Raw genomic sequence first — 18135 nt, 5'->3', positions numbered from 1 at the left:
CACTCTCTTCTTGTTTCTTTCTGTCCCAGAGGAAGATGTATCTCTGCTTCTTTCTTGAGCCCACTCTTTTTCCTTCTAAGTTCCTAATCTTATTCTTGTCTGTATCATCCAGGATCTTGTTCCATTAAATATTTCTGCTTTCTCATAATTTGAATCTCATTATCTCTCCAGTATAATGTTAAATCCTTGAGAACATAAACATTATTTCATGTTGCCTTATGCTATTTTTTATTCTTTCTCCTTTAAAAACAAATCTCTCTTTTTTTTTTTTTTTTTGAGACAGAGTCTAGTTCTGTCGCTAGGCTGGAGTTCAGTAGCCTCATCTCAGCTCACTGCAACCTCCACCTCCTGGGTTCAAGTGATTCTCCTGCCTCAGCCTCCTGAGTAGCTGGGATTACAGGTACATGCCACCACGCCAAGCTAATTTTTGTATTTTTAGTAGAGATGGTGCTTTACCATGTTTCCCAGGATGGTCTCAATCTCCTGACCTCATGATCCACCCACCTCAGCCTCCCAAAGTGCTGAGATTACAGGCATGAGCCACTGCTCCCGGCCAAAAACAGATCTCTTAAAAGATTAGTTTATATGTACTCATCATGTCTTTACCTCCTATCTACTTTCTAGCCTTTTGCAGTTCTTACAAAAAGGAGCACATTAAGCTATGTACATTCCCACATTCATTTAACAATTCATCAACATATATTTATTTACACCTTTTATGTCAAGCACGGAGGATTCATCAGTGATCAAAATAAAAGTCTGTCCTTTTAGGGTTTATATTCTACTAGGGAAAAAGCAGAGGAAGGTGGGGAAAAAGCAGAGGAAGGTGGGAAAAAGCAAATACTTGTTAGATGTGCCTATGATATGTGATGCATGCTAAAGAGAAAAATAAAGCAGAATAAGGGAGTTAGAATTTTGATATTTTAAACAGGGTAGTCAGGAAAGGCCTCTCTCATAGAAAATATTCTAACAGAGACCTGAAGCAAGTGAGCAAGCTATTCACATGGATAACTGGGGAAAATGTATTTCAGACAAGGAAATAGAATTCAAAAGGCCTCAAGGCAGGAGCATATCAGCACCTACTAGGGCCAGTAAAAGAACAGGTGTGGCTGGAGCAGAAGGTGCAGTAGAGAGATCACTGGAGCCAGATAGATACAGGCCTTCCAGGCTGTAGTAAGCAATGATAGGGAGCCATGAGAGAGGTTTGAGCAGAGGAACGACATGATTTGACTTCTGTTTTAAGGAGGCACCCTGACTATTGTATGCAGAATAGAATTTTTTAAAAATGGAGTGACCAGTTAGGATGCTACTGAAATAATCCGGACAGGACATAATGGTCATCTGGGCTGAGGTAGTATCTATGGAAGTAGTGAACAACAACTTCAATTCTGGGTGTTTCAAAGGGCCAACAGGTTGAGTAGTGCTGGAACCTTCTATTTGCTCCTCCATTGGAGCTTCCCCTCCACTCTCCACACTTCTCTGCCCTGCTGCTTATGGCCAGGAGACTGATCTATACAGGCTGGATCATCTCTGGCCTCCTTTGGGTTTGGCCCATGAGAGGCCCCTGCGCAAGATCAGAAGACAGGAAAAGCATGAGGTTACAGTATTTGTTCTCCCAGCTGCCTCCCTGCCACCACCAGTTGGCTGTGACTATAGCTTTCATCTATAGTTACTATCTCTGGATTCCAGGAAGCCTTTCCTTCTCTCCCTCCTTCTCACCTAAGTATAATACCAGTTCCTGCAGTTGCTTGCTCAGGGGTGTGCCCTATCCTTTGTTGGTGTTCTTGAACCTTGTACACAACTTTATAAATAATCCCTTTAGTAAGCTTTCCTGAAAATATTGGGAATTTGATTCATACTGGGAGTTAGGATGTCTAATGTAGTAATAACAGCAAGGGGAAATCTTTTTTTTTTTTTTTAATATAAAGTCTTGCTCTGTCACCCAGGTTTGGAGTATAGTGTCACAATCTCAGCTCACTGCAACCTCCATCTCCTGGGTTCAAGCAATTCTCCTGCCTCAGCCTCCCAAGTAGCTGGAATTACAGGCACATGCCACCATGCCTGGCTAGATTTTTTTTGTATTTTTAGTAGGGATGGGTTTTCATCATGTTGGCCAGGCTGGTCCTGAACTCCTGACCTCAAGTGATCCACCTGCCTTGGCCTCCGAAAGTGCCAGGATTACAGGCATGAGCCACCACGTCTGGCCCAGAACATCTTTGGAAATTAGGGATGGGATCTGATTATATTGCCCAGGCTGGCCTCAAATTCCTGTGCCAAAGCAATTCTCCCACCTCAGATTCCCATGTAGCTAGAACTATAGGTGCAATCACACAGCATTTTAAAAATCACAGTTAATTGTTTATCTGCCCAGTGAAATGTTGAATCCTTGAGGATGGAGATATCATGTTTATATTTGTATTCCCATGCCATGAGGCAGGTAGGATTTGCTTACAGTTGAATCAATGAATGTTTTAAATGTTGCCATCTAAGTCCTCAAGAATTGACTAAATTATGTTTTACATGAAAGATTAATGAGAAGGAGGGTATATCTGTGTGTGTCCTCATCTTAGTGCTTATAAGTATAAACTTGACCTTGTTGGATAATTAAGTTCTCTGGAATCAAGAAAATTTTTTTTCTTTCCATGAGTTTTGTATAGTTATTGACTAGGCGACACAGAAGGGCATTGCAGAGTATTCAGGCAATTCCTATGTTATGTGAGCCTCCTATAATACAAGCCCCCTTTCTGAAAATGAACTGCCATCTGGGTTGAAATTGCGCACCACTGGGATTGGGGAATTTGTAGACTGACAAGGACCAAAGGGACTTTTAAGGAAATATTGGATACAGCTTTGTCATTATTCATTGTTCTTGTGAAGATATCTAAATAACAGTTTGTTGGTTTTAACCAATTGTTTCTGAAATGGAAAGAAATACTGTTTGTTCTCACTTCCCTGAGAATATATTACTAACAACAAAGTTAGTAACCTTTTTTCTCAGTGGCTTAAAAGGTGGATCATGATTTATTAAAGTCATCTGTTAAATTACTATTATTTACATATTTTAACAGCAATTATTTCTATTATGTTTGGTTACATATGTTCATAAGATAATTAGTGTACTGGCTTCCTTTCAGTTTTTTTGGTATTAATGCTGCATTTTGTTATCAATGTTCTTTATTGATCTAAAGAATATTTCCTTTATCTTCACATACATTTAGGCTTTTTTTTTTTTTTTGACCTTGACTTCTTTCTGCTATTTCCTTTGGGAAAAACCTTAAACAGTAGGCTAAGTGGCCTTGAGGTATAGTTTTAATAGAAGTATCACTGAGTAATCATTTTGTATAAACTTTCAACCAAATCCATTAATGGAAAAAAAGAAAGCAATATATTTTCAAGGTTAACTTTCTTCACTTGATCTTAGCCAAAAGGCCGAGAAGTGATAGGTTTAACTTTCTTTATGGTTGCTTCCACGAATAACACATGGCCATTAAATTCGTTTAATTTTTGCCTGTATTCAGCTATATTTAAGGTTCATATTTCTGATGAGAACAAAAAATTCATAGGTTCAAGAGATCAAATTGTCAAATAATTTATTCATTAAAGACAAATTAAAACCATGGGATTTTGCATATGTAGAACTGTAGTCAATTCACCAGGAAAGTGCCTAGAAATACTCTATTGATTAGTTTGCTGTTGGATGTTTAAAAAATTGAAGCTTTTTCTCCCTTTTATTTTTGACATTATTAAATATTCTCACAACCTAAACAGATATAATTTTTGCTTTCTTAGAAAAAATATATATACTTTAAAGCACTTACTTATTTTGTGAGTTTTAAAATAAATTTGATGACTTCATCTGAAAATTGAATAAGTAACTGAAGCACAGCTACTTTTGAAATCTGCGGAATATGCAGCAGCTCTAATCCATTTCACAACTCGTCAGTCAGGGAATATCAGCAGATGACTACTATCTGCACAGTCCTTTTGCCTCTACTCAACCCTATTAACAAGTAAATCAAAACAATTGGTGGAGCATTACTTACAGTTGTTATCCCCTTGGAAGATCACAACCATCAAAACAGTTGTGAAATAATGAAAATGTAAAATAATGAAAAATAACAAGCAGTTACTTAAATGCTTTTATTTTTCAGAGAATTTCTTAAATTTTCTGTAAAGAGAGCCTTATTTCACTGAAGCCTCCACTTTACTGGGAAAGGAGGTGATAATATTTAAACTGAGATCTCTGTGCTGAGTACTGGAGAAGGAAAGAACCGGGGAATCCTAAAGAACTGGAGAGACTGGTCTGGTGACAGTTGCTTGTTTAAAAAGCTGCATCTGGCCTGGCCCGTTGGCTCACACCTGTAATCCCAGCACTTTGGGAGGCCGAGGTGGGTGGATCACAAGGTCAGGAGATCGAGATCATCCTGGCTAACATGGTGAAACCCTGGCTCTACTAAAAATACAAAAAAATTAGCTGGGCATGGTGGCACGCACCTGTAATCCCAGCTACTCAGGAGGCTGAGGCAGGCGAATCACTTGAACCCAGGAGACAGAGGTTGCAGTGAGCCAAGATTGCGCCACTGCACTGGATGGCAAGAGCGAGACTCTGTCTCAAAATAAATAAATAAATAAAAGCTGCATCCCTGCAAAAGATATTAACTCAGCCTTTTTTGTGGATGCATAGTATTCTGATAAAAATGGAAACCATCATTCTCAGTAAACTGACACAAGAACAAAAAAAACAAACACTGCATGTTCTCACTCATAAATGGGTGTTGAACAATGAGAACACATGGACACAGGAAGGGGAGCATCACACAGTGGGGCCTGTCGGTGGGGTGGGGAACTAGGGGAGGGATAGCAGGGCATGGGGAAATAGGGGAGGGATAACATTAGGAGAAATACCTAATGTAGATGACAGGGTGATAGATGCAGCAAACCACCATGGCACATATATACATATGCAGCAAACCTGCAAGTTCTACACATGTACCCCAGAACTTAAAGTATTTAAAAAAAAAAGGCTGCATCCTTTGGGCTTCAAGATGGACTGTTGCCTCCTTCAGCCATTTCCTAGTGCAGTGATCTTGAGCAACTTATTGATTTTGGCCCTCTGTAAAATGAGAGGAGTTCACTATATTGTTTTTCCAGCCATACTTATAGAGCACAGGGGTTTCTCAGAGTCTCCCCAAGAGTCCTAAGGTAGGTTGAATGGGAGACTCAGCCAGAACAGTTCTCTTATAATGTATTTTACAGGTGTTTTTTTTCCAGTAAAAGATTATTTAGTTTAAAAAAGCTTGATGACTCCCAAAATCCCTGTTAGCTTAACAAAAGCACATTGTTTAGTTTGTAGTCATTTTTTTCTTCATTTCTTTTTGGGAGGGAGGCCTATAGTCATGATTGACTCTAAAAGATAATTTTATGGGCTGGGCATGGTGGCTCACGCCTGTAATCCCAGCACTTTAGGAGGTCAAGGTGGGCGGATTGCCTGACATCAGGAGTTTGAGACTAGTCTGGCCAACATGGTGAAACCCTGTCTCTATTAAAAATACAAAAAAATTAGCCAGGCATGGTGGCATGTGCCTGTAATCCCAGCTAGTTGGGAGGCTGAGGCAGGGAATTGCTTGAACCAGGGAGGTAGATGGAGGTTGCAGTAAGCTGAGATTGCACCACTGCACTCTAGGCTGGGCAACAGAGCTAGACTCCATCACCCAGTCTAGATAATCTTAAGAATACTAAAAAAAAACGATAATCTTATGAATACAGTTGAGAAGTGAAAGTACTAAATTAGTGTTTGGATTTGGAAAGGCTGAGGGAATTAACTCATGCAAAAGCATCTAAATGGGTAAGGTGGGGGAAGGGAAGAAAAGATAACACATGCAGAGACCCATGTCTCTGTTTTAGACCTGGAGGAAAATCCCCATACTTGGACAAAAGCTTGGGATTGGGAGCAGTGTGAGATTGAAGAGAACTCATGAAAAGTAGAAAACTAAAGAGAACATTAGTTTAACTTTTTTAACCTTTAAGATAATAATTTTATAAATCAATTTTCTCATATTTCAAATACAGATAATGTACCCTATTATTTGCTTTGGGAAATTTTTTAAGCTTTCAGTATTCTCTATAAATTAGAATAAATTGGTAGTATTCTTATTTCACAATACAATTGCTTCAGAAGTTATTCATGGCTATTTTCTATTGATTTGTTCATGTAAATAGAAAATTGAAAAAGCTACTTGAGTTATTGTTTTATATTGCCTATGAAATACCCAAACAAACATCTGTATTAAAACTAATAGGTCTATTTTCCAGTTATATATAAGGACCTAAATTTTTTTTGTCACTAATGAGGTAAGAACATAAAAAGTGGTAGTCATTCTTGGACCCCACATTGGGCAGTTTCTCACATCTTCTCTCTCTGCCTGGTATAATGGGTTAACCAATTCCAGAGTCAGGCAACCTGGACCCAAATCCTAGCCAAATGACTTCTCTTTTACCTCTCTGTGCCACTGTTTTCTTATCTATGATGGAATTAATTATATTTCCTACTTTGTAAAGTTTGTTACAGAGATTAAATAAATTATGTGATATATTTATCAACATAATTCCTAGCCCCCTGATTGGCATGGCATTGTGTATTTGCTATTATTATTGCACAGAAGAGCAAAGATTTTAATTGTTAGTAAAACTCCAGTGCACTTGAGAGACAAGAAACAATGTACTGAGGTAGATGAAAAAGTAACATTTGGGAGAATCAACTCAGGAAACATTAATCTGGCAGCATTCTTTGAGGAGGATAGTTACCAAGAGAAGGCACCTTACCAGGGACCATTCAGCATGCCCTGATTTGGACAAGAGATTAAAACATTCTGAACTATAATTGTGGAATTAGAGTGGAAGAAGGACGGCCGGGCGCAGTGGCTCACGCCTGTAATCCCAGCACTTTGGGAGGCTGAGGCAGGTGGATCACGAGGTCAAGAGATCGAGACCATCCTGGTCAACATGGTGAAACCCCGTCTCTACTAAAAGTACAAAAAATTAGCTGGGCACGGTGGCACGTGCCTGTAATCCCAGCTACTCGGGAGGCTGAGGCAGGAGAATTGCCTGAACCCAGGAGGCAGAAGTTGCGGTGAGCCGAGATCGCGCCATTGCACTCCAGCCTGGTAACAAGAGCGAAACTCGGTCTCAAAAAAACAAAAAACAAAAAAAGGAGAAAGATATGTGGGAGATTACAGGCTTACATCAGGGGAAAAGGAAGGAGACTAACCTTACTTACTTTCCACTTGGGTAACTAGCATTATGGATGCATCTTTTTTTTTTTTTTTTGGAGACAGTCTTGCTCTGTCGCCAGGCTGGAGTGCAGTGGCGAAATCTCGGCTTACTGCAACCTCCACCTCCTGGATTCAGGTGATTCTCCTGCCTCTGCCTCCCAAGTAGCTGGGACTACAGGCATGCGTCACCACACCTAGCTAATTTTTGTATTTTTAGTAGAGATGGGTTTCACCATGTTGGCCAGGGTGGTCTGGACCTCTTGACCTTGTGATCCGCCCACCTTGGGCTCTCAAAGTGCTGGGATTACAGGCGTGAGCCACCAAGCCCGGCTAGGGATGTATCATTAATAGAAGAAGCCCAGGATTGTTCTTGGCTTTCTGAACAATTTCTATATATTGGGAAATAAGGAAGAAATATAAAATTTGCGAGATTAAGATTAAATGTAGTCTTATTGTATTATACTATATTACTTATGTAACAATTAAATAGTTAAGGTCATGCCTGTAATATCAGCACATTGGGAAGCCAAGGCAGGTGGATAGCTTGAGCCCAAGGAGTCCAATACCAGCCTTGGCAACATGGCAAAACCTCATCTCTACAAAAAAACAAAAATTTAGCCAAGCGTGGTGGTGCACAACTGTAGTCTCAGCTACTCAGGCAGCTGAGGCAGGAGGATCACTTGAGCCTGGCAGGTCACAGCTGCAGTGACCTGTGATCATAATTGTACCACTTCACTTCAGCCTGGGCAACAGAACAAGACCCTGTCTCTACAAAATATAAATATAAATAATAATATATAATCTTCATAGAGAAGCAAGTAGATAACATCTTTTAAAGAACATTCTTCCAATTGAGAAAAATATTTCGGCCGGGCGTGGTGGCTCACGCCTATAATACCAGCACTTTGGGAAGCCGAGGTGGGTGGATCACGAGGTCAAGAGATCGAGATCATCCTGGTCAACAAGGTAAAACCCCGTCTCTACTAAAAATACAAAAATAGCTGGGCATGGTGGTGCGCACCTGTAGTCCCAGCTACTCGGGAGGCTGAAGCAGGAGAATTGCTTGAACCCAGAAGGCGGAGGTGGCAATGAGCCAAGATCATGCCATTGCACTCCAGTCTGGGTAACAACAGTGAAACTCCAACTCAAAAAAAAAAAGAAAAATATTTCCTGTTTTTCCAATTCCCTGATTTAGATTCCTAGATTATATTGTATGAATTCCCAGAGATTTATTAATCTTTGCTCTTTCTATCCCAAGACTGTTGATGTAGTAATGTGAAGAACTCAAACATAGCTGGGCACAGTGGCTCACACCTGTAATCCCAGCACTTTGGGAGGCCACGGCTGGCAGATCACCAGGTCGAGAGATCCAGACCATACTGGCCAACATGGTGAAAACCCATCTCTACTAAAAATACAAAAATTAGCTGGGTGTGGTGGTGCACACCTGTAGTCCCAGCTACTCAAGGAGGCTGGGGCAGGAGAATCACTTGAACCAGGGAGGCAGAGGTTGCATTGAGCCAAGATCACGCCACTGCACTCGAGCCTGGTGACAGAGTGAGACCCCGTCTCAAAAAAAAAAAAAAAGAACTCAAACATAAAACCTGTTGAAAATTAAACCATCACTTTCTGCATTTGACCCAAAATACTATGTATCCAGAAACATGTACATACATATAATTATTCAGAGTTGCAAATAATTTTTGTCTGTTGTTTCATGAGCATTTTTATTATTTCCAGGTTCGATGGATGATGTACTGGATTGTTTTTGCTCTCTATACTGTGATTGAAACAGTAGCAGATCAAACAGTTGCTTGGTAAGTTTTATTATTGAGAAGAGGCCAAACTACAGACTCATTATCAGGTGTCCTGAGTTCTTACCCTGCTCTTGCTACTAAGTGATTTTGATCAAGTTACCTAATTATCCAGCAACTTGTTTTTGTCATCTGCTTTCCCATGAACACTACTTTCCTTTTTGCCTCCATCAAATAAAGGCAGCTCATTTTCCTCCCCATACGCCACTCCCTGCTCACCTCCCACACACCTTCCCCCAGTATCTTGGAATAGGGAAAGTTGATTGTCATCATCCTTTTCTGCACTGATGACTTCAGACAATTTTCCTGTATCACTTCCTAAATGACTCCTCTTTTGAAGCCCACAGCATCTGGTTTTAGCACCCCCCTCCCTATCCTTAAAACTCTCATCTGCAAACATTCAAACTGGAAAACGTCAGCACCCACATGGACACCCACTCCACACCAGCTTCCTGGCTGCTCTGTTCCATATAGATAAGGCAAAATTAAAGCATGTTTATATCCTCAAGGATTTAACATTTTACCGAGGAGCAGTACTTAACTGGACAATTCGAATCTCCCTGTGGTGTATTTCAGTAGTGCATTTCCATCGAAGTCCTGCCATCACTTTGAGAACTTCTCCTTTTAAGATATTTTGGTTTACTACCTTGCTGATATCTTTATCTGCCCTTGACACACAAACCTTCAGTCTCAATTAGCCTTACAATTACTCTTCTTTTTTTTTTTTGAGACAGGGTCTTGCTCTGTTGCCTGAGCTGGAGTGCAATGGCGTGATCCCAGCTCACTGCAACCTCTACCTCCCAGGTTCAAGCGATTCTCCTGCCTCAGCCTCCTGAGTAGCTGAGATTACAGGCACATGGCACCACAGCCTGACTAATTTGTATTTTTAGTAGAGACAGGGTTTCACCATATTGGCCAGGCTGGTCTTGAACTCCCAGCCTCAGGTGGTCTGCCCACCACGGCCTCCCGAAGTGCTGAGATTGCAGGCATTAGCCACGGCACCCAGCCAAAATGATTCCTTTTTATTTTTTTAACTGGGCTGCTAAATTCAGCTGAAAAAATTAATCAACTGCTCACATAGATATCAGTTTGAACCTCATTCCTTTTACTTGCTCCTGGTCGGTGTCTACTTACATTCTGCCTGGTCTGTTTCAAACCTTTACAATTCTCTCCTTACGTTGTCTTTCCCATTTTGCTTTCTCTTATTCTTGTAGTACATTAGGTCCTATTGGATTTGCTAGAAAAAAAAAATAGAAGTCATCATACTAAAATATTCTTAACAACCTTGCTTTATTTGCAAACATCGCTGTATCTCTCTTCTGATTTGAAATACTGTAAAAATTTTCCTTCCTGTGCCCCAAAGCTCATTCATTTATCTGTTATATTTTTGGTATAGGGGTTTGGTTGGGGAGGTCTCTTTGTTTTTAAGTGACAGAACGTAGATCCCAAACCATGCTATGTCTAAGTTTCCAAGTTCTTTTTTTAAGACTTCATTTTTCTCTGATTGCAAATGTAGCCTATATATGTTATTTAAAAGTGAATGGTATAGAAAATGTTTAACATGAAAATTGAATTCAGAAACTCCTGTAATTGCAGTGTGGCAGAGACCTCTTTGTTGACTACACAGTAAGTCATCCTCACTGCCCTCTACCTGCCTGCCTTGGGAGAAGAACCCAGTTTGCTCAGTTATCATTTATCCTAGTGATAAATGGACTACATTTATGTGTTCCTTGTCATGGACAAGATACTGAGCCTCTCATTATACATTAGAGAACTTTTGCTGCAGCACAAAACAACTATAAAAGTACAGTGGGTTAGAAAAGCAAACTTATTTTTTGCTCAAGCTACGTGATGGAAAATGTTTGGCTACATCTTTGCTGGGGTCAGGTCACCTTTGTTGTTGTTTTAGAGACAGGGTCTTGCTCTGTTGCCCAAGCTAGAGTGCAATGGCATGATGATAGCTCACTGCACCCTTGAATTCCTGTGCTAAAGCAGTCCTCCCAGCTTGGCTTCCCAAAGTGCTGGGGTCACAGGTGTGTAATCCTCACCTGGCCCCTCCAACCAAGGCTGAAGAAGCAGCTGTTCTCATGTTGGAAGGCAAGAGCATAAAGCATGAGGTTGAGGGTGATGAAGTGAGGAAGTCAAAGGGTGTTTAAAGCTTCTGCTTGCATGTGGCATGTATCACATTCATTTTCTGCTAGCCAAAGCAAGTCACATGGGTTAAAGCCACAGTCATTGGTTGAGGAAGTATACTGGGCCAACAGGGAAGACCCATTGTAATACTTTCCATTTTCCTTGCAAGTGAACAATTTAGGTCTGCAGAGTGCTGCAATTCTGGCCAAATGAAATTGGAAGGGATATTTTTGGGGAGTTCTGAAAAAGATGAAGACGTGTATGGGGTAAACATTGTGCACTTGAAGTGTATGAAGTCGTGCTCTGATAAACACAGCTATCATATGAGGTAGCTTATGTACCTCCATGGCAGTTTGACTCTGCAGATAGCGTGGGCATGCATACCTTATGTACTGGATAAATAATATTAGTGCCCTCTCTTAACCGCTGCATTCAGTTTGGCAGCTTTCCTATACTTGACTACAAAGGAAGATTATTGTATTAGAGCATGGGAATCTCTCAGGTCACACTTTGATGAACTGATCTATAGTTGAAACAAGATTATTCAAACACAGTTGTCTCCTGATCACTAATTTTTACATTCTAAAACTTAGCATAGCCCAGGCACTGTGGCTCACACCTGTAATCCCAGCACTTTGGGAGGCCAAGGGAGGTGGATCACCTGAGGTCAGGAGTTCAAGACCAGCCTAGCCAACATGGTGAAACCCCATCTCTACTGAAAATACAAAAATTAGCTAGGCATGGTGACGCATGCCTGTAAATCCTAGCTACTGGGGAGGCTAAGGCAGAAGAATCACTGGAACCCAGGAGGCAGAGGTTGCAGTGAACCAAGGTGGTGCCATTGTACTCCAGCCTGACAACAAGAGCAAAACTCCATCTCAAAAAAAAGAAAAAGCTTAGCATAGTGACTGAACTTTATAAAAAGTGTTTTTATGATTTCCACAGTGGTTTATTTTTTCACTTTCAGTTTTTTTTCCAAATGTTTTTCTTATTAGGTTTCCCCTGTACTATGAGCTGAAGATTGCTTTTGTCATATGGCTGCTTTCTCCCTATACCAAAGGAGCAAGTTTAATATACAGAAAATTCCTTCATCCACTTCTTTCTTCAAAGGAAAGGGTAAGATATATAACTTATTTCCATAAATTATTTTTAGAAATGCCTAGGCTGAGGCCAGGTGTGGTGGTTCACATCTGTAATCTCAGCACTTTGGGAGACTGAGGTGGGTGGATCACTTGAGGCCAGGAGTTTGAGACAAGCCTGGCCAACATGGTGAAACCTTGGCTCTACTAAAAATACCAGAAAAAGTAGCCAGGTATGGAGGTGCTTGCCTGTAATCCCAGTTAGTCAGGAGGCTGCGGCAGGAGAATCGCTTGAACTCTGGAGGCATGGGTTGTATTGAGTCGAGATTGCACCACTGCACTCCAGCCTGAGTGACAGAGCAATACTCCATCTCAAAAACAGAAAGAAAAACGCCTAGGCTAGGTACACTGGCTAGTGTTTGTAATCCCAACACTTTGAAAATCCAAGGTGGGAGGATTTCTTGAGCCTGTGATTTGAGACCAGCCGAGGCAACATAATGAGACTCTGTCTCTACAAAAAAAATTAAAAATTATTCAGTCATGGTGGTGCGTACTTATTGTCCCATGCCACTGCATTCCAGCCTAGGCAAAAGAATGAGACCCTTTCTCAAAGAAAGAAATGCCTATTAACACATGCTAATGCATAAAATTCATGAAACTCTTATAGGGAGAATGTTCTAGTTTGGGGCTTCTTAACACTGTTTTTAAGTAAAACTGATGTCTCTGGCTTTTTCCCCCAGGAGATTGATGATTATATTGTACAAGCAAAGGAACGAGGCTATGAAACCATGGTAAACTTCGGACGGCAAGGTTTAAACTTGGCAGCTACTGCTGCAGTTACTGCAGCAGTGAAGGTAATTCTTCATTTACCTATTTAATTCAGTCATATTAAGTCAGCAAATAAAGTAAGGTGGCTTTTTATTTCAAACCATTATAAAATTGTGGCAGAATCTTGCTGTATGCTTATTTTTCTAATACTGGAATACAAATAAATAATTTTAAAGATATTTTAATTTTATATTTTCTCTACTTATTTTGAATCTCTTAATTGATCATAAAATGAGAGGCAGTTAATAAATAATAAATACCTAAAAATGTCATTTAGTCATAATTGTCCACTTAATGACCTTAAAGTAGTTTGAGTAAATCACCTGAAGTAAAGATGACCACTGTTTCTTTCTCTGTCTTTGGTGTTCTTTCTCTCTCTTTTTTTCTGTCTCTTTCTCAATGGCAATATCTTGGTAGGATTTCTGGCTTACTTCTGCACCTCTGCTTCAATCAATCTGAGGTAACTGGTTATTCAAAATAAGGCATGAAAAAGTCTGTTCTTAAAACGTGAGCTTATAATTAGCCAATTACTAATGTCATTTGTTGTGTTTGCAAGCCAAGTTATCAAATGAATGTGTTCTGTAAAAATTTGCATCATGGTTTTGGACTTCTTTGCATGTTGTAATTTGTGTGGTTTATTTTAAATACTGTAGCATAATTGGTTTTGGTGTGTTTGGTATGGAAAGAAAATACCCTTCTGTGTTCCTTAGTTGCTTCATGTATGAAATGGGGGTAATATATCTGTGAGGATACATAAAAGCAGTGCTTGCTTGCATATAGTAAGAGCCCAATAAACATAAATATCATGTGTCTATCTCCATTCAAGATTCAAGTGAAAACTTATGTTTTTGGCTATTATGTTAAATTGAGACTGAATAGTATTCTGCTTTGAAGTTAGGCTCTTTTAGTTGTCTTGAACTAAAACAATGCTATGAAAATAAATATTCTAGTTAAGTGGTGATTTTATATAACTGTAAAGGCAAAGGGCTATGAAATGAGGGTACTTTCACCTTTCAGAGAGGTCTTTGGCTCAAGTATCAAAATGAATATAATGAACAAGAAGGAACATTAAAATTATATACCTAATAGCATTCCATTGAAGGTTAAATGGAAATGTATTAACTATGCAGCACTATACATGTAAAACAACTCTATTATTAATGATTATTAATGATCAGCACTTCAATATAGTATAGTTTTTCTCTTATTTGGCTTTTAAAGGCTTTTTCTTTTATTAGGTTAGGTTTATAAATGAATACAGAAATAGCAAAATTTTCAGCTTAAAGGACTATGTTTTATTTTAGAAGTTCATTTTGCTTTTTATTTCTTGCTTAATGAAAATGCATTCCTGATTTCCATATCTGCTAAAAAAGATTATCCAAGAGATAATCCAGCCACTGGGAATTCTAAAAAGACGGAATAGTTGTAATTATCAAAGAAATAATACAGTAATATTTCCCAGAACTGAAGGATATGAATCTTCAGATTGAAAGGACCCACAATTTACTTAACATGATGAATGAAAAGGATGACTGACTCTAAGTGAAGTCATTGGGTATCCTAAAACACCAGTGATAAGGATAAAATTCATAAAGATTCCAAATATAAAAAGCATATCAAATTCAAATGATGTAGAATCAGAATGGCGTTAAATATCTAAACAGTGACAATGAATGCTTGAAGGCAGGTAATACCATTCATGATACCATCATGATTTTCACCCTCAAGTACTATAACAGTCAAGCCCTCAATTGTGTGAACTTAGAATTAAGAAATTTCTTAATTCTAGGCATGCAGAGTCACCAGATTTACCTCCTGGTCATCTTTTGTCAGGACAGATATGCCCACAGAGCTAGGGAATGGTCCACAAAAAAGGAAACCCATGAGATCTGGGAAACAAGTTATTCATCACAGAAGAGATGACAAAAATTCCCAGAGAGAACACCATACAGCAAGTCCAAAGTGCAGCCAGCCAAAACTGGATGTGGTGGATGAAAGGTGCCAGGAGAGATATCTCTGGACATACAAAGCCAAGAGGATTGTTCATGCTGCACAGGGATAAAACTAAAACCAGTGAGAGGCCAGGCACAGTGGCTTACACATGTAATCCCAGCACATTGGGAGGCTGAGGTAGGTAGATCACCTGAGGTCAGGAGTTCAAGAAGCCCAACCAACATGGTGAAAATCCGACTCTACTAAAAATACAAAAAAATTAGCTGGGTTTGGTGGTGGGTGCCTGTAGTCCCAGGTACTCAGGAGGCCAAGATAGGAGAATTGCTTCAACCTGGGAGGTAGAGGTTGCAGTGAGCCAAGATCAAGCCATTGCACTCCAGCCTAGGTGACAAGTGAAACTCCATCTCAAAAAACACTAATAAAATAAATAGGCCAGAAGCAGTGGCCGAGCCAGGTGGATCACAAGATCAAGAGATCGAGACCATTCTGGCCAACATGGTGAAACCCCATCTCTACTAAAAATACAAAAATTAGCTGGGCATGGTGGCACACACCTGTGGTCCGAGCTACTCGGGAGGCTGAGGCAGAAGAATCGCTTGAACCCAGGAGATGGAAGTTGCAGTGAGCTTAGATTGCGCCACTGCACTCCAGCCTGACGACAGAACAAGACTCCATCTCAAAAAATAAATAAATAAAAATAAATATTAAAAATGCAACCAGTGAGAGGGCATGTTTCAACCAGATGACACATTGGCTATAGGCAGCTGGTACCTGTGCAGCTGCACATCTCCCCTGAGCACCATGAAAAAAACATTGGAGGCAATATAAAGAAGAAGATGGGAAGACAATGAAAAAGAAAAAAAGGCGTGATCATTAACTCTGGGGAAAAAAAAGTTACAAAAGAAAGGAAATATAATCATGGAGTATGACTGCATTTACATTATAATAATGAACATAGACTAAGGATTTAACAACTGTAGTTTTTCCATATTGAGGGTATGGGGGAAGGAGAAGGAAAATGGAAGAGAACTAAAATCCTCATCTGTCATAATAGGAAAGTAGAGGACTTAAAGGGGTTGCATCAGCAAGGGATGAAGAGGAAAAGGGGACTAAGGGTCTTTTGTTATAAAATTTAACATTTTTGACTTTGCAAACCAAGTACATGTATTTATTTACACCCAATGAAGATGCTGTCTGAACTTCTCATATTTAAAAGCATCCTTCAGCATGGTTCTGTGGAGAAAAACTGAAAATTAAATTTCAAGTTGAAAAATCATTTAGAAAACATATTTTAAAATATTGTCTTAAAGAAGCATACAAATCCCATTTTTCCTCCTCATTTTAACATTTGCATATAGTCTATTCTATTCTGTGAGACACCTTTGTACATATTGTGTCTATTTTGTGCAGTACTTGTTTTATTTTGACTTGTGTTTACTACTCCCACGTGGGGAATCAACAGTACCCACTATATTATCTTATCCTCATTCCCTTCTCATTTATTTTTATCTTACACTTTGCCTCCATTGGTATTTAGCATCCTACATATTATTTATTCAGCATCTGTTTATTTAATGCCTGCTACATGGTAGGTACTAGGATGTAGTAATGAACAAAATAGATACAACCTTCACCCGCACAAGCCACTGTCTGTCTGGAGCTAATGTCTGTATTAGCTAGGGAATAGCCCATAAAAATTTTATTTCTAACTGAAAATTTTATTTCACCTCTGAGTGATAAGACCCCACCCATAACCCTCCATTATTAAAATAAGCATTATCTCACAGGAATACTTTTCTGTAAAAATGCCATGAAAACAAAAACAATCCTGTATGTATTTCTCTGGCTCTCTTCTTCGTGATTTATTGTTTCTTTTAATTTATATGTTTAACACCTTAAAATCACCTGTCCACCCCAAAGGTAGGAATATTGATAAAAATCATCTAAGTCACTCTTGCAAAACAAATAGAAACCCATATCTTCTAAATGAAATCAGATACTGGATTTGGAACTGTCCCCACTTGTTTGCAATGTTGTGATTCTTTTTTTCATAACATCCCTGTATATGAGCTGTCACCATTCTCATCATGAGTACAGGAATGTTGGAAACCCCATCCTGGAGCCTGTATTCACCAGAAATGGTCATTAAATATGCTGAACATAGCATAATGTTAACCCAATTTGCCTCAAGTTACACTGTGCTTATTTTAAAGTACACGAAATTAGTTTTATCTCTGCAGATGTCAAACAAGGGTATTGTCATAGAAGAATCACTGAACCAGACACTTCATACTGAGAGTAAATTGAAACTGAAATAGGAAATAGGTCAGGTTTAAGGAGAAGCTGCAAGAAAGCCAACATTAAGATTTCAGAATTATTTAAGAATTTTACAATATATGGTTTGTTTAAAGTATCTTTCAGGCTAAAAATTCTTAGACTGTTGGTGTGACCTTTGAAGAACAGGTAATAATCCTGACTAGGTTTCCCAGGTTGAACCACCTGAGCATGTTAAAGGTGAAAATAGGAATCTAATCAGAACATTTATTACACCGTAAAGCAATTTTCTGAAAATGTTACTCAGTTCTATGACCTCATTAGCAGGCATCTGTTTGCAAGGTCACTGTACAAGTCTATTTGGCTGAGCAAAGCATAAACATATGAAGGACTTACAAGGATTTTGCTGAGGATGTACAGCATTCCATAGCTTTTCACATGAGAAGTATAGGTGGTTTTATGCACATGAGCAACACTACTGACAGATGAAGGACAGATGAGGCAAGGTACCGTTAGTTGGATTAACCATGTCTGAATTTTTCTGGTAGCCTTTTCTTGGTGAATTTCTTTAGCAGATATCAGAAATCAATTACCACAGACTTTTGAGCTTTACAGGTAAAATTGTTGAAATCTAATTGACTTTAAATGATCCAAAAATCCTAACATCTTATTGCCCTTTTTATGACTTTCTGTTTGTGAATGGCTTTGAGGACATACAGCTGCTTAGCATTAGACACGTAAAAAAAAAAAAAAAAAGGAAAGAACCTTTATCCAGACAATAGA

The 18135-nt window shown here is 39.2% G+C and overlaps 1 protein-coding gene across 2 annotated transcripts in view; it reads left to right on the top strand.

The window, feature by feature from the left end:
- The window catches only part of REEP3 (receptor accessory protein 3), a 111236-nt gene that overhangs the window by 72292 nt on the left and 20809 nt on the right, over positions 1-18135 (top strand). For both annotated transcript variants that reach the window (XM_002756324.6, XM_035268276.3), the window contains exons 3-5: positions 9012-9088; positions 12214-12334; positions 13038-13151. In XM_002756324.6, the coding sequence (XP_002756370.1) occupies positions 9012-9088; positions 12214-12334; positions 13038-13151 (312 nt within the window). The remainder of the gene's footprint in view (positions 1-9011; positions 9089-12213; positions 12335-13037; positions 13152-18135) is intronic.

Source organism: Callithrix jacchus, chromosome 12, assembly GCF_049354715.1.
Source record: "Callithrix jacchus isolate 240 chromosome 12, calJac240_pri, whole genome shotgun sequence".
NCBI classification, from domain to species: domain Eukaryota; kingdom Metazoa; phylum Chordata; class Mammalia; order Primates; family Cebidae; genus Callithrix; species Callithrix jacchus.
Note: the sequence above shows the minus strand (reverse complement) of the source record. Positions and strands in the feature narration are given on the sequence as shown.